General features: G+C 37.2%; 1 protein-coding gene across 1 annotated transcript in view; it reads right to left on the minus strand.

Moving 5' to 3' along the window:
• The window catches only part of ldlrad3 (low density lipoprotein receptor class A domain containing 3), a 98,721-nt gene extending 75,981 nt beyond the window's left edge, over positions 1-22,740 (minus strand). Inside the window, exon 1 of the mRNA XM_007542288.2 lies at positions 22,242-22,740. Coding sequence (XP_007542350.1) covers positions 22,242-22,293 — 52 coding nt within the window. The 5' untranslated portion in view covers positions 22,294-22,740. The remainder of the gene's footprint in view (positions 1-22,241) is intronic.
• Between the last annotated feature and the right edge of the window lie 917 nt (positions 22,741-23,657).

The raw sequence follows: 23,657 nt of genomic DNA on the forward strand, positions 1-23,657 counted from the left end.
AGCTAAAAATGCTTTAAATCTTCTGAAACAGCGTGCTCTGCTGTGACAGAACCAGACATGAAATTCCAAAAAGGCTGTTTAACAGAAACAACACTGGACATTGTGGGAGAAACACCATACTCACAGTGAAACATGGTGGTAGCACTAGCTGGGCTCAGTTTTCTTCAAATTCTTCAAATTGAAGAAGATGGGTTTTTTTTCAAGGTGTATAAAATTATCAACAGACTCTAATATCAGTCAGTTTTGATCCAAACCCTTTGGATATTTGGGTATCTTCTAGAAATCTGAAGGAGAATTTCATTTTCCAGTTTCACTATGAGTCCAAGAATATGTTGAAATCAACAAATAACTTCACCAGAGGAAAGATAAAGTTTGAATTTGAATTAGTTCTGGAACTAAATTTAAGGAAAAACTATCTGGGTTACAAGAGGAGCACTGTGGACAACAGATGTCCGTGTAATCTGATGTGGACAATTTTTACAAGGTAGAGTTAAAAGTCAAGATGGAATCTTGACTCCCACTAAAGACAGCTGAATGCTTAAGTTAAAACAAGCATTTTGCATTCTTGTTTGTACTAGTTAATAAATATGAAATATTAAGAAGAGAATATTTTTACATGGTTAATATTCTCTCTTGAGACATGTGCTCAGAGTAGTGTGTAATGAATAATATTTTGTCTAATATGTTTTCTTTCTCCTCAAACACATGTTTAATAAACTAACGGAAAGGATTAAAAGCACATCTACTCCATGTTTCTCATCAAAAATTCAAAGTCCTATGAATATGCTAATGCAGCGATGCCTCTCGGCGCAGTGGCACGCCACATCACACCCACTACTGCAGTGGCGGTGGTCTGATTACACTTCAGCCTGAGCGTATCCGCTCAAATCACACATTTCATTTCATAAACACTAAATTTAACTGCTGCTTGCATGTATGTGTATTGCACGTGGCCTGCAACCTTTTAAGCCGTAAATTCAGGAAGGGTGAGAGGATCAAAACACCACAATTTCACTCAAGATTTGTTTCCTCATGTGCCAACGTGACATTTTCAATCCACTAGTTGTACAGTTTTACAAATATCTGTGGAATGGGGTCTTTTTTGTCTTACAACTAGAATATTGAATGCCATAAAATGTAGATGAACGCATCACGGACTGCTGATCAAGGAAGATTCAACATTATTTTACTCTTCAGCAGAAACCGTGTTGTTTTTGTTTAGCTTTCTTACTCAGCAGGCCTTTTTTCACTCGATCTATACATCTTTCAGCTGTGTGTATATGCAGTAAATGAACAGACAACCTCGAAGTGACACAGTCACACAGTGGGAAATATATATTTCGAAGAAATATTACTCTACAGCAACATCATCGTCAGATTGACTGAGATGCATGTGGCAATGTGGTCACTATCAGCTGTCTTCAGTGTCATGCTGGGTCTTTGTTTTGATAAAGTGTTCCTAAACTCTGTGAGAATCAAAAAAAAAAGAAAAAAAAAGACATGGTTATAAATTTTGAAGCAGAGGATACTCTCTCCCCTTACAATTCTGCATTGCATCAGAGTAACTGTAGTATATATGAATTATAACATGAATTGCAAAAATGCTCCTTGAAATTAGTTTTTTTTTCATGTAGGCTGTTACACTATCATTGCATCAGCAATCCATGTGCAGCTTGTCATTTCCCTTAATTGCTGCACATCATGTATCTAGATGATTATACAGCTCAGATATCAGAGTCTGCCATTAAAGGAGGCTGTGAAAAGCCTGCGCTGGAAAGATGATCCAACCAATTAAAGGCTGCACTGATATCACACCTCATGTTACTGACATAACTTGATTTGTCTTTAGATTATAAAGATGAGCATTTCCAGTAATAACTCATCTATTGGCACTCCCTGTTTTCTTTAATACTGCATGATAATGCAACATTTAAGTCCACTTGTCTTTCGTCAATAAACACAGACACAAGGCTTCCTTAAACTCTGATTTGCTTTAGCGAGGAAAAGTAAAAGCACAGTGAAAAAGCTATTGGGGAGGTGAGGTGGCTTAGGAAAAATGTTGCTTTTGCAATTGGGGCTGCACAATACAGTATTAGGAAAACATGGAATATGGAATATTGGTACATAATGCCATATTGTCTTCAGTCTTTTCATTTTATCATAACACTCAAAATACTTCTTGTGGGCTGTAGCATCTATGTTCCCAATCAGGTGTGGGTATCTACAGCAGAAAGATTGATTTCTCTAATATTTTGGTTGACTCAAAAGTATACATTTTAATCACCTTGCTTGCACCCCAAGGATTTTTGTACAATATTAATATTATGTACACTGCCATCCATATAGCAAGGCTTCTAATATGCTCTGCAGCTTTATTTTGGACCAAATTCTTCCAGAAAGTTGGTCAAAACTCTGCTGGCCACTCAAAGAGCCTCAGCATAACAGGAGAAAATGCTGCCTCACTTTGAATCAATAGAATCTGACCTTCACTCCTTTAGCTGCAGCACAAATGGGAGCTTTGAGAAGGCAGTGTTTGTGTGTGACATTTTAGCTTGTTTTTTTTTTTTTTACTTTTGTCTTTTTCTTTTGACAGCATTAAGGCTAAAAGATTTCAAAAATCAGCAACACCTTATGCAGAAATTCAACCTGACATTTGATTGCACCAACATTGATGCCAACAACTCCCATCAAACATTTGCAATGACTGCAGAATAATTTTTGACCATCCTTCATCGAAAAGACGGTTTTTACACATTGGAGGGTGTTCGATTGTGAAGGACTTGTTTAGGGTCATGTCACAGAATCAAATTTGAGAAAGGACTTCAAAATGGTTACTGAAAGCCAAAAACTGTATCACTGTTACAAATTTTTCCAAAAGAAAATACAATTTCAGCACATTTGGGAATTTTAAGGTAAAATCTAAAGCTTTTCATAGATTGGTTTGAATGTAACTATATGCTACAAGCATATATAATGCAAACATATTTGTCGAAAGTTGAGTGATAGGAATGGTAGGAAAAATTGCATCAGCAAGATGGATAACCACAGCCTTGAGAGGACTGTTAAGTAAAAAGTGGCTTCACAAGATGTGAAGTCAGCACATGAGCAATTACAGATACAAATGTGATACTCTTCATGCAGGCCACTCCTGAACCAGAGACGTCCTAACTTTCACTGGGTACGGTTTCTCAATGGTCCATCGCTCATTTTACGATGGAAGTAGAGCTTGCAAATCAAGAGTAGAGAGGTACAGAATCTACATGTGCTTGAGGTTCACTTTAAGTTGTGCATAGAAATGAACCAACATTCCTGAAGTCAGATATTTATGTTTAAGATATCCTTATTGATCTCATGATATACTCTACAATGATGTTTTTCATTCTGAATTTTTTTTTATTTGTTCCTATAGTTCTGAATTTTGAATGTGAATAATTCCTGTGTGAATCAAGCTTGAAACTAGTTCTTGTTAAGGGTAAACCAGCACAACATGGTTACAGTCTGTAATATAAAAGAGCTATGACACCAATGCTTTATCATCTTTCTATTTAGACTCTATTAGTCTGTGCAGAAGATTTGACTAATCCTGTTCGGTAAAATATAAACTCCTTATTGTACCATTACATATCCAAATTGCTATGACTTGGATTGAAATGGTAGATATTTTTTCAAAAGCAGTGCAATCACGGTTTCAAGCAAATCCAAACCCAAACATTTCTAAAAAATAAATAAGATTCTAGAACCTGAACTATCGATAGAGTTGCTTTTTTGTTCATCAGTCTTGGAGGAAACGTTTCCCCTCTCACACAAACATCTATTCCATTCATAAAACGAAATGTCAACACTCCCCTGCGTCTCTTTCATCATGCAGTCAACTGTGGCAGAACACACTGGTAAACAGGACATAACCTTCATCCATCACCATGCTGCGAGAGCCTTCACAGACTAAATTGGCATTTCAGCACAGCCAGCCAGAACGGGAGAGATGATGCAGACAGCACCACTGTGGTAATCTGCAAGAGCTGACCTTACGGTGCATCTATAGAGACTCCCTAAATACCGTCTCGCAACGAACTTCTCGCAGTCAGAAAACCAAATGAATCACAAATTCTTCAATGTAAAAAAAACAAAAAAAAACAAAACAAAACTGAATCACAAGCAAAAATGTAATCATCACAGGAGGTGAAAGTTTATTACATAATAATATTTATAAGAAGAAAACCATGCTAAGATGTCAGACATTGAACCGTTAATTGTTCCCAGCACACACCGGCTGATTTTATACCACGCTGAAGATGTACTGTAGACAACGACGAGAAGAGTGAGGAGGAGGAGGGAAGACAAATTACACCCTTTTGCTTAAAATGTGCCTGGGGATGGAGTGAGATAAAATGATAGAAGTGAGCTGCACACAACACAGAAACGGCACAGACTGCCTTTGTCTCCCTTCCGCTCTGTGTATTAGCAAGTAATGAGCTCCTAATTGTGCAGCCAGGCCGTAGAGTCACTGCAGGGGTTGAAAAGCAGCGGGAATTAACTGTATCTGCCAAATGCGCGATGGCAAAGAGATTGATAGAGGAACTGAAAGTGAGAGCGCAAGGTGAGAGAGAGAAACAAAATAAAGGGACGGGAGATATAGAGCCTCCTTATTAAGGAGAAAAGGGTAAAGGGGAAATGATGAGGGCATTACAATGAAAATGTGTATCTCAACAGAATGCAGATGAGGGCAAACAAGTACCAGTGGCCATTTCATGTGCTCTGTATCTTCCCTTGTTATAACCGTCTCCTCTTGTCGTGTCTCTTAAAGACATCATCTTTCCAGTGGTAATGAGCTAAAATGTTAAAAAGTTAAACGGAGGGCAGGGGATTACAACAGTATTGAATGTATGACTAGTTCTGACAGCAGGAAATGATTCTGTGACTAAAGTTCATTCCAATAGGATTTTTGCAGATGCTTCCTGTAAAAGGTCAACTTAGACGGAGAGCCATGACAGGAAAAGACATGAGTTATGGTGAAAGAAGGTCAGGAAATTTAGAGAGAAATATGTCTCCGGTAACTTATAAAGAGCAGCTCAAGTTTGTTAATTAACATTTTCTGATGTCCATTAATCAATATGACTGTGCTTATAATAAGGGATTGGTTTATTTTCAATTTGGCTTTTGTGGGATTGATATCTTAACTAGACTCAAAGTTGTGTCAAAGTGGATACATGCAAACACATTTAAACAGAGCAGATTTCTGCTACCTTAAAGAAAAAGGTTATTCTCAAAACATTCTAACAGGATATGTTATAAATGCTTCCTCACTCCTGCCACATTTTTATCTAGATCTATTATCCTCAAACTGTGGTACAAGTTCCTATGGCAGCCCTAGGTTTGCCTTCTGAAGAAATTTTAGTATGACCTATTTGCTAAATAAATAAGAAGTATTTCACTGTGATGTAGAGATACTAAGCACCTACAGCGAAAACAATGAGTTGTTCACATTCATTTTATGCTCCATCAGAAACGGTTTTGTAAAATGTGATTACTAAGGCAACTTTTTCCATTTCCAAGTAGTTGGGAAATCTGAGGGATTTCTTAATTCTTGTGATCCATGACTAGGCTAGTTGTTTATACAACTGAATGTTAAAAACAATAGCTTTGTATTTTACACTTTCAACACCATAGCATCATGTTTGTTAAATGAGATTTATAGCACTCTGTGTGTGTTAAATATTTAAAATGAACAATCATCAACTTGTCTTTTTTTTATTTTTTATTTTTATTCTGCTAGTATAACAAAGTTTTTAGATCCTTTGGGGGGGGGGGGACCTCACCCTAGGAATGAGAACTTCACAGAACCTTCCTGTACTTTTCCAAATGTTAGAAAAACAGAACACATAACTAAGCGGTACACTTCAACAGAACATGCATTGCCAGCTAATAACAATATTTTATCTGTGATTCATCAGCAAAAAAGTATAACTAAATAATAAAATAACAATGTAAGACGTATTTTGTTGTGTTCACGCCACTTTGCTGTTCCACATAGATAGCTCAAGTACACAAACATCATGGCGTACGTGACATTCTGTATCCCAACATCATCTGGTCAGTATAAATTACTTTAGACATTAGTGTAAATACCAGTTTGCTGCAGACTTGAGCATTTTAAATCTCACAGTCAATAACTGTGTCTTATGTTCCAGACTGCTCTACAGTAGTCAAGATTGAATCCAAAATTAATCAATCAAGCATAAATTCTTAATTTGAAAGACATTAAGATACACTTGTGTTATTTTGAAAAATCAGCCCTGGTGTGAGCCAAATTTGGCTCTTGATGATAGAGTGTGGAATTTGTTTCTTCTTTTATGTTTAGTTTTATTATAACAGAATAAGAACACTGAGTTCTACATCATGCTGCAGCATCACATTACATAAGTAGAGAATGAGAAAGGACGTGCAGTTTTAAGACAATTCATAGGCTTCTAACTGAGACAATACATCATTATCAGCTGAGTGTTAGCATTAATTATGTTGTTGCAAAAGGACCATTTGGAATGCAATACTTGTCTTTTATTTCACAGATACATATATAAGTTAGCAGTTGGATGGAGTCTGTTTTCTGTATATGCTAAAACCTGACACAGATTACCGTGTCCGAGATTCTAAAGGTCATAGATAATGTTGGAAGCAATAATTTCACAATCCAATTTCCTAATATCTTGAAGACCTTCTTGCAATCACTGAAGTCAAAGGGTCACAGCTGTTCTAGGGCACTTTAATTAGCTGTTATCAGACTAAATATTCAGTAAAATACAAATATTGTGTCTATTTTGTTGGCTGTTTTTTCAAAAACACAACTGTTTACTGTAAGCTAACGTTCAGTTTCTCTTGCTAGTATTTTGTCACACATGATTCCTGTCACTAGTAGCCAACAAAAATCATATTTAAATTATACTATCAAATAAATTGATAGAATAAATTAGTTCAGCCAAAGATATAAAAAAGCTAGGCATATGTAAATATACAATCTAATGTTCTTCTCATGATGATTACAATCCAGACTGTTTTTCCTAGTTGCTACTTAAGCCTTCTTCCAAGCACTTCACTCCCTCTCTAACAATCGGAAGTTTAAAACTCGGATGCGGAAAGACCCAGACCTCTATGTTGTCATGGTAATGAGCAAAATGGGTTTTCACAACAGTTCCAAAAAGCTTCTAAAGACTCGCATGACAGGCAACCATTTACTTCTCACTCTTCAACATGTCAGATTTCCTACTGCTGCAATTACATGCAGACTCACATATAGAGCAGCAGTGCTTTGAAATCAAAGTACCAAAACGACTAACATTCTTCCACTTCAGCCACTGTGTCTCACGTCCTTTGCTCAACATTGATTTGCTTTCCCAACTTAGTGGCCAGATGGCTGAACAGGGGTCAGCCCATGCTAGTAATGAGCACCTGTCATTTCCCTGCAGCAACCTGAGTAGGTTACATATTTTGAATTTTGCCATTTCCATCATCCTTTTCCAATGCGATATTTCAAAATGGGGGTGAAAGAATGTTGATGGAAATCACATTATTAAAATAAAATGAAGCCATGCAGGTATGGGTTTTTTTTTTTTTGTGACTGGAGGAATTTGCATGGCCTTGTTCATTGCAGCTAACCACAAAACACTTTGCTTTTCCAGTCGCCATTAACTACAGCGATACAGCGATAAAAGCAGCTGACAAACATGCTCATCTTTGAATAGTTGAGTGGAGCTCCGCCTGGGCTCTCAGGTGAGGGGTAGTGCCCGTCGATTGTGACTTAATGATGGGAAAGCTTTTGAAACTGCTCCTTTTCCATACACCAACACAACATTTACTTCTTGATTATTATTATTTTTTTTTTAGCACTTGAACTTTTTCTGGAAGTAGTAAAGACCCAAATGGAAGTACAAAAATGTGCATGAAGAGAATTTTGCATAATATGGCCGTTTTAACTGAAACAAAGGTGGGCACATTAAGTGGTACTGTTCTGAGTGCTTTGTAAATGAAGAAAGCATTAACTTGACTTGTAACTTGACAGACAAAATCCATTTTTGTAAACAGTGCATAGAATTAATTAAACCTACAAATTAGTTCATTTTAAAAAGAGAGATAAACTAGGCAAAAGCTTCACTCTGCACCTTTTTAATCAATGTAGGGATATAATAAACTTTTACTGCATTTTACTGTCGGTGTCAGAATGATTGGTATGAAGTGCTGACCAAGTTGTGGTGCAAACAGCACCACCATTCATTTGTCGTTATGTGTAGAAATTCAGAAAGGAATCTGTGACTGCAAAGGTCAGTCAGGGAAGAATCCATCACAATCTACCATGCGGGTTTTTTTTCAGGACAGATGAGCTCCTGACTTATGGCTGCCACAGTGTGGATGAGAATCACATGAAGGTTAATCATGACGTTCACCAGCTTTATTGGTTTCTCTGTGAGATTTCTTTTAAACTTTAGCTTCACAGACAGTGCAAACAGGTTGAAGTAATTCTTACATTTCTGAGCAAATTGAAGAAGTTATAGTATTTTTTTGGAGGAGCTTTAAAAGAGTTTAAAAGACTCCACATTTGATATTTGGAAAATTCTTAAAACTCTGCAGGACTCAAAACATCTGGAGTTATTTAACAGCTATCATTATTTAACAGTGTTCATGCATGCTGCTCGGTCCTTTAGCCTCTTCCTAATCAACCAGCATTATTATTATTTACATAAACCACAGTCAAGGTAATGATAACAGCTTATAAATAAATGTTCAGGAATAATTATTAGGATTTTATTGTCTTGTAGTACACAGTCTCCAAAATGGAGGTGGCTCTGGCAAACCTCCTTAAAAGTCCCAACCTTTTTGAAGTTGCTGTTTTATTAGGGCATTTGTAGGCCTAAATTATACAAATGGAGGGAGAAACTACTGAGAACTTTTAAAGTCGGGCATTATACAAAATCATAAATCTTTTTTTTTAAGCTATAGATCGTATTATAGTGTCATTACTTCATCAAAAACATATGTGTGGAGTGTTGCTTTGACTCATTCATGCATGTTTGAGGAATCCTTAAATCTCCAGTGGCAGCCATTCCCTTAGCACCTCCTTTGGCAACATGCTACCTATGTACCCAAACCTCCACCTTGCAGTCCTCAACTGAGCTGCTAACTAACTCAGTTGAGAACTGCAGCCCAGACCTCCCCCACACAGCTCCATCAGACTAGCGGCAGCAGCTAAATTACATCAAAGCAATAAAAACACACTGCTAGGATATTGGGTAGTGTGCTTTAAAATTTCCGCACTGAACTGTCTACATCAGATGAAGAAAATCAAAGAGTAAGATCCAGCAAAAACCTGACAACACATGAGAGATGCATCATCCTTCATCCGGTTATGACCAGTGTTCAGATAAGATCTACGTCCAGCTGTGCTTGCTTTGATGTTTTAGGACTACTTTAAATTACAAGGCAACAACCTGTTTCATATCAGGCTGCTACTGAAAGTGTCAGCAGATCCACTCAAAACTGATCCCCAGTGCTTGGTTTCATCAGCTGAGAAGCACTGTTAGTCAAAGGAAAATCATTTTCTTTAAAAACATTTTTTTTGTGCAAAATAGCCATATAACATAACTTTTAGATATTTTAAGATGCAAAACACATATTTATAAAAACACCAACCTGTTTAATACTACACAATAACAGAATTAGCAAACAGAAATGTGGTTAAACTCATTCATGTTCTTAAGCTCTTTGTAATGAGCTAGGAATATACAAAATTGTCTTCACTTGTAAAACTTTGAATTTAGAAAAATAAAACAAAATTTTAACATTCACTAAAACAGATTTCATTAGGCCTAAAATATGCTTGCATGTTATATTGTATGTATACAGCTAGTGTCAACTTGAATCCAATAGAAGATCAATGGAGTGAGCTAAACATTAGTATGATGGTAAGGAGGATTCTAAACCATAATTTCAGAGTGCTTTCAAAGAGTTTGACCTCTGTAGATTGGTCTATTATGTTTTGGGAGAAGTCCGTCATCAAAAGAATAGAAACCTCTGTTTTGAATGAAAACAACTGTAAATCTTGATCTCTCAGGGGAATGAATCATTTTGATCTTTAGTGTAAATTCAGAACTTGATTGGCAGTTTTCTATAAAATGAATCAGACTGAGCTAGGAATCATTGCATACATTCTTTCAGATTAGCTGTTAATGGAGTAAGCTGGGCCTGACCTTCTGTTCAACTTCCCATTCGCAATAAATGTGTCTTCCAACCTTATTTTCTGCTCTGTTTGATTCTAAAAATCAGAGCGTGATATTTATTGGTTACTCTTCATTCACAAAAACCAAACACAAATACCTCGTGTTTGGTATTCAACGAAGAATCGAAAACAATTTGCTATGTGGCCTAGTCCTGGGGTTTGTTGCCAAGTCATGCTTAACAGTGAAGCAGCATTAAGACAATTAACAGAGGTTTGCATTTGATTTTGGCTGGCTGAGCTGCTTCTGCAAACAGCACGAAGAATCAGGAGGTTATTTCCTGTGAAGAGGAGCACTTCGCCTCCCATGGTACGGGCCCAAGAGATGATACACACTTATACACATATCACACATCCATCCCGCATACCCTATGCATGCACAAACAAACTATACATACCCTGTGAGTTCAAAGGAATCATGGCTGTCAGAAAAGAAAGACAACCGTGGGGAATCAAATAGAGTACGCAGTCAAAAGGAGCTCATAGCTCAGGGGGTTAAGGCTTGTTTGTGCGGCTGCAGAGGTGGAGCAACACCTTTTCCATGCATTAACTTTCAGTTCTCTTTCCGTCTTTTTCTAACAGAGAAATAATCTCTTACCATCTTGACCCTTTTATCCTCAATTTAACACAGAGCAGCTCCGGATTCAGCTCCATTTCATGGACTGGTTTTCAGGTAAGTAGGTTTGGAGAGTAAGATTAATTGTGACAAATTGGCAATTATTAAGTCAGAAGAACTGAGATTGATCTTATTTTCAATCTATGCACTCTGCAGGAGAAAAAGAGGCTGAGGTCCATGATAGCTTTTATGCCCACAGACTGAAATTTCGCCTGAAAGGCTGCTAAATTAAACATGTGTCTGTGTGAATGAGCACACAGTGATAGGTGAAAATAATTCAATTGGCACTGTCAACTTAATGTCAATCAGGTGCAGAAGCAGGTGCAGATCCCACGTCTCTTGTGCTTTTTGCAAACAGACAGGATCTCACAGCAAGCAAGATTTAGCTGTCGTCTCCGCTCACTCAATCACGCCTGACCAAGCACACATACTCCCAGAGGTACAGCCGGTGTAAAGTGTCTGCACGCAGAAAGTTTTTTTGTGATGGAAATTATTTCACAACTTTTTTTGTTTTTTATGTGACCTGTGACAAACAAAAAAAAAATCTTTTGAAGGAGGGAACAAAGGTAACAAAAAATGTATTAAAATGGCTGCCTTGGGGAGTGAATTGTCTTAAATCACTAAATCCTTTTGGATAGAAGTCTCATAAGCATTGTGCATCTTGACCTGCTTGGTTTTGTTATTATTTGGAATAATGTTCCAAATTGTATTGCATGACTGTGGGTCTTACAAATGCTTTGTCTGGTTTGTGGAGCTAATTAGCATCCTAGCCACCACTAACCACAACTTGCACAAGGGCTCACTGATAACCTTCAGTTTTTCTTTTTTTTTTCTCTTCATGCCTCATAGATTAATTACATTCAAAGAAAGGACAGTTCAAAAAACCTTGGTTTTTTTTTTTTTTTGCAAACTTGTCATGTTCCATGAGTGTTTGAACTTCAGACACCATGTTGCTGTCTTTACTCCTACGCCTCGTTTCCACTGAGCGGTACGACAGGGGTCGATGTGGCCATACGCCTCTGTGGAAACGAGGAATGTGTCATCAGGTAAGCTGCTGCAACTGAGGGGAAGGGCTAGTGTCTGTGTCTGTCAAACTCCTGTGAGAAATCCGGAAGATAACGATGGTTCACACAAATTTTGGTGCAAAGGAGATCTTGAAAAAAAGTATTCACTCATTATCAGTTATACTGAAAAAATTATTTGACATTTTGACTGTAGTACTGACTCCTACTTTGTATGCGATTGGTATTTAATTCTAATCACATCCACAACACCAATAATGTATATCTATAAAACGGTGTGCATTTCTATGCAACCACATTATTTTTCCTGTATTTTTCATTTCCTCCCCTAAATTATTTTGAGCTTATTATTTTAATTGAATTGTGCACAGGTTGCATTTCACATTAAAGCTGAAAAAAGTCTAAATGAATAATCTTGGATGTTGTTTTTATTTGTTTGTTTGTTGTTTTTTTTTCCCTAATCACAAAAAGTTAGTTACCAATATGGGGTATAGAATTTTTATACCAAATGTAATTTACTGACAGATAAATCTGTATTTTACTACAAATGTGAGAACCAAATCCATATGAACACAGCTGTGAGATAATGATGCCACATCACAATCTCATTTAAACCCTGAAAAGAAATCCTACGATTAATATCCATGAGACACACGGATATGCTATGTTCATGTGGGAAAGGGAATTTCAGTGCAGTCTGTAAATTTCACACTCTGCAGCTCCTCAATTATGATTGTGAGGCTCCATTCACCAAAGGGCTTGTTTCATGTGCCAGTAGTGCTTGATTGTTAGTCTTTGGGTTAGAATCTGTCCCAGACCTATGAACAATCAGAATTAGTGGTTGTGCATTAAAGCAGAAAAAGAATGCTGCAGTATTGATACGGATTATTCTAATCCTTCCGATGAATGCATCCACACAGGTAGTGTTCACTGATAGACTGGTTTTAGAAACTTGCATCTCATTATGCTAACCTAAGCGAAAGAATGAATTTGGACCAATCAATATGGTGATTAAAGTGCCTTAGGTATATCAGGAGCACAAAACAACCATGCATGAGGCTAAAAGTTTATTCACACAAAGATTTAGTTCTGCATAATTACCTCCACAGGGATTGTAGTTGATGTGTGTAATCTTCCAATATATGGATACAATAAAGACTGCAAAAGTATACTAAAGCAGAAAAGCAAACATGATATTAATGCAGCGTGTTGACTTTTTCCTATACTTCTTTTTGAGGCTTAAGAGGAAAATCCACTGACTGACAAAGTCACTAGTTTTAGATTTTATAGGGACATTTTTTTAAGTTATGGTATAAAGGCTGTATAAATCCATTTTAATTTCGTAATTAGAGATGCACTAATTAATCAGCCAGGGATCTGACATTATTTCCTTAATCGGCTACAATACAAGTACTACTTAAAAATGGACAACTCTGACTGTTTTTCATCTAAATCCACATAAACTCATCAATAAAAAAATGGTTTCACAGTATTTACATAAATATTCCAAATACATTTTTATAAAATCATCTAAATTTATTTAAGCTGGAGATAGGCACCAGCACCGACCCCAATGGGACAAGTGTGTAAGAAAATGGATGGCTGGATGGGTGGAGTTAAATTCATTTATATACAGCATAAAACCAACAATTATTCATATTGCTGCAATATCATAGCATCTATAGCACGTATTTTGTTATTATTTTAATTCTACACTGCTCAAAAAAAAAAATAAAGGGAACACTCAAATAACACATCCTAGATCTGAATGAATGAAATATTCTCATTGAATACTTTGTTCTGTACAAAGTTGAATGTGCTGACAACAAAATCACACAAAAATCATCAATGGAAATCAAATTTATTAACCAATGGAGGTCTGGATTTGGAGCCACACACGAAATTAAAGTGAAATGTTCCCTTTATTTTTTTGAGCAGTATATAATATTAGACAGATATGGGCTCAGAATTTACCATAAACAACATTGCATGTGTCCAGGCTGGTGGTGGAGTGATGGTGTAGAGGATCATTTTTGGCATGCTATTGGTCCCTCAGTATCAAATAAGCATCAAATACAACAACCTGCCTAAGTTTGTTGATGACCATGTCCATATCCCTTCATGCCTCCTACCGCTCTTCTGATAGCTATGTCCAAAAGGAAACAGTACCATGGCAAAAAAGCTCCAGTCATTTTCAACTGGTTTACTGTTCTCTGTCTTAACTGGTCTTCAGTCCCACAGAGTTCCTTTGGGATGTGGTGAAATACAAGATCTGCATCATAGATAGTGGAGATGACAAATTTGTAACAACTGTGTGATGGACATGTGGCAGTACAGACCAAAACCGCTGAAGAATATTTCAAATGTCTTGATCAGTCTGTGGCATGAAAAAAATGAGTCAACCTTTAAGGCAAACGGATATCCAATCCAGCACTAGTTAGGCGTACCCAGTAAAGTGACCATTACATTTCTGATGTAAGTCAGAGTAATCTTGCAATACTTTAATTTTCTACTTGATTCAAAATTACTACATGTATCAGAAAAACTGTAACACATTTTTCCTAGTTTATATGTCATAGTCCATTGGAGGAAAAAGTGAGATTGGAAAAAAATCTACTAAGATAAGAAATCAGAGTTCAGTAGTAGCTCGCATCTTTAATGATAGCAATCTCAAAATCATAAGGGGAAAAGGTTAAAGTCAAGAAAAAAAAATTCAGAGATGTATACCACACATAGTTTCCCTCTAGTCTACAAACAAACAAAGGATCAGCTGCCCTGATGTTATCTCTAATCCTCTATGGGTTTTTGTTGACCTTTAAGGTAGGTTTTTGTTTGGTTTGACAGAGGAATGCTGAAATTTCTGACTAAAATAGCCTGCCAGTGTCCACACTGGCTGACATGCTGGCTGTGAGACACAGGACAGCAAATGACTGCTAATCACGAGGGACAGAAGGGGAGCCAGCTGTCACCATTCCAGCCTCCATTCCCTTTCTGACAGCAGGCAAAGCAACACAGGGGAGTCATACAGCAGATCCCTTTCGTTCCCGATGGGTCACCTTAGATGAATATATAAAGTTAGGAAGGTCATCCAGCGGAGTGAAGCTGAAGCTGTTCAGGCCTTGCTGAAAGAGTTGGCAGCCTTCTTTTTTTTATCAAATAAATAAGAAAAAAATCACAACATCAAGGTTAATGTAATTTGCAGTTTCAAACAAAAGTGCAATAGGGCAGTGACATACTGCAACTGTACTTCTGTTGTAGATTCTGCTACTGATTTATGCTCTAGTTTTTTTTTAAATATCACTTTAGGGAGAAAGGTTGTTCTTTTAATGCATTAAGCTCTAAGACATCCTCTATACCCAACTAGGTATTTGTTTTCTTTTCTTGTTCAAATTAATATATCTAGCTGTTGTTGCTATGGTCAAAAAAGTAAAAAACAATAAATAAAAAAATAACAGAATGCATGGCATAATATAATAATTACATATATTAAAAAAAGTTGTCATTGTCTTGCCTTCAAAATTAATCTGGAAGCGAAGCAGGCTTGGGGAAAATTTAATCAACAATTCCTATGTAAAGAGCTCAGAGAGCCAGCTCACAAACATTTTTTTTTTTTCTAACAAATGCAACAGTATAACGTCTCTGGTGACGACTGCTTTCTTCACAGACATGAGCAGAATGTGTTTCATGATGCTAGAAGGCTTGTAGTATCTTTTTTTTTTGCATTCAAGAAAGGGATAAAGCTCTAATTGCATGCATCAAAAATTATAATAAATTTAAACTTAGTCTGTATCAGGTGGTCTCACTATAGAGCTGCACACAAGTTTTTACAAGAAAAAAAACTCGTGTGAGCGGTGTGACAGGACACACTGTGCAAGAATGAGCAGACGCATCGCTGACTGGACACTGCACTTTGCCAGTGAACTATGAGGAATGTCACAAAGTTATGTGTGCACAAAAAGTACACTTTGGTTCACGTCTTCAAATGCAACATTTGGAAGGCTGCTGCACCCATTTGTATATCGCAGCTTTAGTAATTAAGAAAATAAGGATAGAAATGACTTATGGACACTGAAATTCCCCTAAATAACGCTGTGTAACAAGTAGGGGTTTTTCGAGACCTTGTGGCACAATATCACAAGTAGTGATATTAAAATGTTTTACTACATTTCATCCACATGATGTTTGTCTCAAGCAGCATTATCTAACTGGTGTGTTAGTATACATTTTGGTAAAATTATGGATACAAAGGTAAGTGCGTCAAGCTTTACACTCTGTTGTATCCGTATTTCAGACTCTTAATTTGAAGAAAGAAAGAAAGTAGTAGTTAGGTTGTCTTATTCTGTTGTTGCAGCTGACAAGTAAAACCTGCCGACTGGACTCACTGACAACAGCCTTGAAGGAGCTGCTGCCATTTTCATAAATGTAACAAAGTGGTGATGAAGTTGGTGTAAAATACATAGCCTAGAGTCGTAAAGGAAATGTATTTTCATTGTTTTTAAATGAATATAGAACGCATTCAATCGTCCTGCATTCAAATGGTGGAACTAATTAAATTGGAACTGGATGATTCCATAACTGACAGATTTTTTTTTCAAAGTTTTGTTAAGCATAAGACCTGCCTTACTTTGAGACTGCATGTATGAAAAGTGCAATTTAAAGGTCAAACCTTGAATGAATTATTCTTTCTGCACTAAATCATTCTTTAAAACAAATTTAGTGATTTGTTAATCTTTTGCTAACTTGTGAAAACAAAAAATAGGTCATCTAGTTTGATGAATTATGTTGTCCAAATATTGTCTTATTCACAACAACCTGATACTTTGTATCACTGCTTCTCATGGGTTAACTGTATTACTGTACGTCTACCTGACAATACTGAAAAATAAATAATGCCTAACCCTGTGACAGCTTGTACATTAAAAACATATTCCTTGCAGTCAAGGAATATGCTTGACTGCAACAAAAGTTACCACATCTTGTCAGCATGGAGTACGCTCCTGGGTTGTTATAATTCTTTTATTTATATAACAACAACAAAAGAAAATCAACAATTGTGCATGCAAGTATGTAAACTGACATTGCATATTCTTTGGTCCACAAAACGTTAAAAAGTTTTAGGATGAACGTGCTTTAGACAAGTCAGTGGAAGTGTGATGAAGGCTCAAAAGACATAACACACCAGTACCAGACAATAAACAGCAGAGTAACGAAACAATAAAGAACTGAGAAAACCTATCCATTACCTTATAGTATATTAAAAAAAGATCAGTTCAAAAACAATCAATACTGAGCTATACTCAAAACCTTTCCCCACTTCATTTCACCCCCTTGTTTCTGCTGTCTACTTCGATCCATTTACACTGGAGTTCATAAAATATTTCACACCATGATTTATTGATCAGACAAGCACAGAGACTGGTCAGAACACATACGATATAATCTTATACAGCCAACTCTATAAAGTCCAACAGCACGCCAACACTCTATTGGTGAAACCCATTAAACAAATAGAGGGGTATTGTTAGACTTTGAAATGATGAGGTAAGAATCACATTAATAGCTGTCAAAGCTGCTCTGTCACTGGGCTCTGAAACGTGACTCCAGTCATGAGGTTTTGTTTAACGACTATGGGAACCAGAACCACGTTCAATCTCAGGCCATCTCAGAGCCATTTAACCATAGCTGGAAACCCCCCCCCCCAAAAAAAAACCACGACGGACACTGTGAAAACATGCCTTCACCTCTACTTTCTGCTCCAACGACATGCAAACATAAGCACAAACACACAACACTGATTGAGTCAGGTGGCTTGTTTCAGCAAAGCCACTGTGCAGAAATACAAAGAACAATGAGCAGAGCGAGAATGTAATTATTTTATCCAGTCCACTGAATGACCCCAATACCCCGTGCCGGGGACAATGTGAAAGTATTCAAATCACCTGGCTTATGTGTGCAAAGTTTCTAAAATGTAGGACACGTTCATACACGGCAATGCCGTAAACTAAGCACACACTCCATATGCTGCGTAACTACAAAATTTAAAAGTCATTGTCAAGATGGAAAAATAAATACAGCCAAAATAATGTTCTGTTTGCCATCTGTGCAAATGTCACAATGGTGTTTAACATCCTAATGAATGCCGCCTATTATTTACAGCCGTCACTTTCTTTTAATTTATGACCCAAATGTTCAACTAGCACACACTGGGTGGCAAAAATGTATTCGACGCAGACCTGGTGTTATTGGTGCATGACTATAATGAAAAGCGCCACAAGATAATACTGTTGGCTGTTAACAGCTGTGCAGATTTCTAACTTCCAAATTGACCTGAATGACAGAGCAACACATGCGATCAAACACAATATGTGGCTTATGTCCTTACCTTACCATTGATTTACTACCACAAATACTGTTCAACATTACTAAAGCACGCAGCATTGAAGGACAATGCTACCATAATCCCATTAAGAAGAAAATTCTAATTTTAGTGAATCCTTATGGAAAAAGCTGGTGCCAACACTGAAAATACAAGACCAGGTTTTGACACAAAAAGCAATCAAGAGTGTATTTAACCCAACGGGACATGAAGGAGACATTTTAAAGAAAAAAAATGTGTTTCAAATGACTGAAGTTTAACATAGGAACTGTAATGATCACCTTTTATTATTGTAAATTTTGATTTGAAAATTAAAAATGTATTAAGTGGTCAGTGTGTTATTAACAGAACAAGGACACTGCTCCAGAGCTATAAGGCAGTAACATCAATATGACCTCCATCAGAACCTATTAGCTTAACTGTCAGTTAAGGTTCATATGCAGCTCATTTGGCAAAGGACATGAGGACCCAGTGGGTCAGGATAGAGAGGCTAAAACGGCCTCCGTCTTTTTGTTTATTTATTCCTAATCTGGCATGTGCACTTGATGGGTGCATTAATATGGAGTTACATCAATACTAAACTACGTTAAATCATTAACATTTTTATTACATTTTCCCAATCTGTCAAAATTTGATCTTAAGCATGAGCCGTTAAACTTTTCATGCAGCAATCTCCATTTTCCAGACTACAAATAGCTTTTTCTCATGCTGATGCACGAGTCACTAACTGAGTTTCCATTGACAGTGTAATTTCTCAATTTGGCATTCTGAAAAGAAATTTGCTTATTGAAAACACTCCAATTCAGAAAAAAAAACAAACAAACAAAAAAAAAACTGTAGTTTTTTGCTAAAAAGTGAGGTGGTTTCTTTGGCTTTATCAGAATTGGTTTATTTAGTAAAACTGCAATGAAATCGCTATTCTAGCATCACATGAGTCACATAACGAACAACCAGATGTTTCAAACGGCGCAAACCACAAAGAAGAAGATAAGTTGGAGGACTGCAGTGTGGCATGTTTATTAATGACTCTTCATGTGAACAAACTTATTCACATGTGATTTTATTTGCATTTGGCAAATGGAATTGAATGGTTCAAAACTGCAAGAATACATGTTGAGGTTAGTGAACAGTACAGTTAGTATGTCTCCACACCCTATTTGCCAAGGAGATGAATATAAATGACTTTGTATGTAGACTTTTTTGGTGAAACGCTTCATCCTGCATGCATCTCCCCTTCACTGCGCACTTCACCAACAGAGCCGAGTCATTTCTGACCAACCTAATTTAGAGCCAAAGTTGAAAGATTCCACGTTTGTTGAAAAGCAACCGGAAACATCACTGGACAATATAATTAACATGGAACCCCTCATGTCTGACACTTTCTAAATGCATGCAACTTACAGTCCAGTGTCACTTCTACACGTTTTGTTCCTCCTCTGTTCCTTTTTTTTTTTAAGATCTGGAAATTTTTATTTATTTATTTATTGAGGTTTGCTTTAAGTAGAACAGATTGTGACATTATGCAAATGAGGGGTTCAGCCTGACATCCAATAACTGAGGTGCAACCAAGTGTTTCAAAAATGCAGTTCGAAGCTTTTTAGTAATGAATGAAAGGCATGGAAACAATTCAGCATCACGAGTGCCCATTATTCTCCTTCAACCGCTCTCGCACTGCAATAAAGCAAGCGCTGGGCTTAATCCTTTCAAAAGGAAAAATATACAAACATTTGAATTGTTTCCTTGTGTTTTTTTAAACAACACAACACAAATAATTTTGAATGGAACAACTGTGCTTTTTATTTTTCCACATTAACCATAATTCCAAGATAAAATGCACTTTTGAGGCTGCAGCCACCTGCTCTATCACCTGAACCGCTGCTGTAAATTGTAAGGTGAAATCTAAACCATACTTCTAAAAGGTTCCTCTTTTTGTGATATGGAAGCTATACATGCAATCTAATTTGTGGTGAGATAAGACAAAGATTGTGCTTTTCGACAATAAACATTTCAAGATGACTCGGTGTTAAAGAATGCATATAATGTGGGTTAGCCCCTCATGCCTGCTGTTAAGTAAAGGGGGAATTTCTGATGTGTGGGCCTGTTTCTTCTTCAAAGCCCTGTGAACTTTATTTGACTGCAGGACATCACAAACTTATAAAAATTCAAGAACATTTTAACTGTTAAAAACAATAGACTACAACAATGGGTTTATATTGAATCTTTCTGAAGGATAGTGATCCAAAGCACATGGCAAAAAAAGCTCACCAGATACAAAATCAGCCTTCTTCCAGGACCAAGATCTAAAAACCAATGCAAAACCTCTACGGTGAGTTGAAGAGAGGAAAGAATTAGATACGAACCAGAACTCCAAATATTCCTCTGGCTTTGTGAAATGTAGTAGAATAAGACCAAAGTCCTGTCCTGATTGTAAAAGGCAGCTGTACTGTTCCATCAACAGCAGGACTGTGTCCATTTTGTTAAAAACTGTTATTTCCTAGAGTGGAAAATATGTCCTGCACTGTATATCCTAAATGTATAAACTCTTTGCATCCATTCATATAAACAGATGACCTAGTGACGTGGTTCTCACACTGTGGGAGATCTTGAGCTGTCTTTAGTGGCACCCAGAAACAATTTGGGCTGAATTGTTTGCAGCATTAATACAAACAAACCGTGGAGTAGAACTAATAGATTGTGACATGTAAAAAGACCAATTGCGCAAGCACATTGATCTTCACTTTGTTGGAAACTTCATAAAAGAGAAGTGCATAGAGAATGTTTCTAGAACTTCAAGTGTACCTGGACAACAGTGAACCAGTAACAAGTGTTTGTGCCTTATGCTGTGTTTCATTTACATCTGCACTCAGAACTTGGATTTAGAAGTGGCTTCATTCCAACTTCCAGGCATAAGGATGAAAACCAGTTATTTTTACTAATTGCTGCATATAGAACTTCAGTCATCAGGCTAACCACTATAATCAATGAAAAATAGTAAAGTATTTCTCTGCTATAGCACCACGGTCTTTAAAGGGTTTTTTTTAGCACTGCCTAAGTACTGGCATTTGTTTAATTTCTCTTATTGAATAAGAATTTGTCCTGTGAGAAAAACGGTGAACTCAAAATGATGATATTCTGCTGAGTCTCAGAAACTCTTAGTACGGGTGATATTGTTACTCTTGCTGTTTGAACTATTTCTATGCATCTGGTTCGGTGTGATAATCAATAAATGCTGTGTTTAAGTTTTAACATTTTCAGTTTACACATTGTGTGTTTTAGAAGCAGTTTCACTACTGAAAGTATTAATGTCTTCGATAAACAGCAGTTTTGATAATGGTTACGTTTTAGTTTCAGGTTAGTATTGGTTTTGCAAATTTATTGTGGCTTTACACCACAAAAAAAAAAAAAAAAAAAAAAAAAAAATGTAAACACAAAACATAAAAATCAACACAAAATATGGCTGAGAATTACAAATAGCTTTTTGCACTTGAAATTCCAACTTTACAAAACGTCTAACTTTAAAATATAGAATTCAAAGTATAAATGAGAAGCAAAATTAAAGACATCAAATTAATTCATTTTAAAATGCCTGTGGTTATTATGGTGACACTGCCATGAATTTGTACTTGCTACAAGACCTATAGCCTATGTAGTCTCGTCAACAACAAGCTAATGTTTGTAAACAGAGCAAAAGGAAATTGGAGACTAACACATATAACTATGATGCAGGCAAGCTGTGGAAACTCTCAATATGTTGCCAGACATAATAAGACGTCACTTCACTTGTTTTACCATCTTTTTTGATGGGTTTCAGTTTGAAGAAATGCTATCTTTTAAGTTCAAGCCAACTTGTCAGAAGACAAAAGCAGCAGCTCCCTGGAGCAGATTTGTCCTCTTCCCACCCGCACTGATGCGTGTCTGCGCCGTGACAACGACCTCGGCTCCTCTGAGCGCTTAAACAAAACTTACCAGCAGTTCTCGAGCCTGACCCCGAACCAAGCAGAAGGTACCAGATCCACATCGTATGGTCGCTCTTTTCTCACCCGTCGTTGGCCTGGTTTTGTTGTCCTGCCCCGCGACGGGGCCAGACTCCGGGGACAAAAAAAAAAAAAAAAAAAAAAAAAGAAAAAATAAATAAATAAAACACACAAACTTCTCCGATGCTGAAACTCCTCTAAAGTTGGACTTTTGTAGCTTCCGACGGAACGATGAGCGCGTTTAGTTCGGTAGGAGTCGGATCGCGTTAGCAGAGTGGCACCGAGCCCGGTTTGTGGAGACTGGGAGGAGAGAAGCTCACAAGTCGGAGCTGAAGGGGCTTCGGGGTGGCGGGCAGGCTGGCTCTGCAGTCGGTCGGAGCTGAGAGGGAGGCGGAGCCGGAGGCAAAGTACTGGAGAGCATAGGTCGACTTGTCCGGGTCAGCGGATCTCAAACTGAGGACTGAGGACTGCTAACCCCCGCAAAATGAATGAATGACTGAATGAATAAACTCATTAATAAACTTTAACCTGCAGACTGCTTGGAGGGGGGGGACATAAAACGCTCACAATCTTTCACTTTTCTGAAATCTGGCTTCCATTAAAGCATTTAAACCCATCATTATAGCCACCCGCCTAATATTGTGTCGCTCTCCCTACATGGGAAAACAGCTCTGACCTGTCAATGCACTAAAATGTTAGCACTTTGTGAAGTACAACCCAAAGATGCTCGATTGGGTTGAGTTCTAGAGCTTGTTCTACACATTACAATATTTTTAGGCATTTTTGATCATTTCATGAAAGGTTGTGGCTATATGTTCTGTAACAATGCTTTGAAAGGTGGGATGACTGCCACAATAAAAAAAAAAATAAAAACATAAAAATAGATGGGGGGACCTTTCCAACATACTGCCTCTGCTGCCTTGGCTTGTTCCTGGTACCATGTGTTTTCCAGACAAGTTGTGTGCATCCAGCTGTCTGTGTGAAAGAAGCTTTTTTTCCCCCCTTCCTCTATGGTCCAGTTTTGATACACGTGTTCTCTTGGAGGTGGACAGGGGTCAGCATTGATAGCCTCACTGGTCAATAACTCTGAAACCTTTATGTCAGAATCATCAATTATTTGTTCAATACCAGCTTCCTTCCAAGATACTTGTCCAAGTATCTTGTCACTTGGACAAGATACTCAATGCAAAGTTCTCTTCTTTTAAGAGGAATATAATACTTGTGTCTAATTTAAATTAATACTCTTACAGGTGAAATTGTCATTTCACTTTTCATATGTTATGTTTTATGTTGTGGATTTATGTTTTCTAACTTCTGATTTACAGTAAATGTATCAGGGATGATAAAAGTCCAAGCTGACCTGAACTTGCTTGTCTTTCTTCTACACACATAGGGGGTAGTTGTCAAT

This window comes from Poecilia formosa, unplaced genomic scaffold (assembly GCF_000485575.1).
Source record: "Poecilia formosa unplaced genomic scaffold, Poecilia_formosa-5.1.2 Scaffold675, whole genome shotgun sequence".
Classification (NCBI taxonomy): Eukaryota; Metazoa; Chordata; class Actinopteri; order Cyprinodontiformes; family Poeciliidae; genus Poecilia; species Poecilia formosa.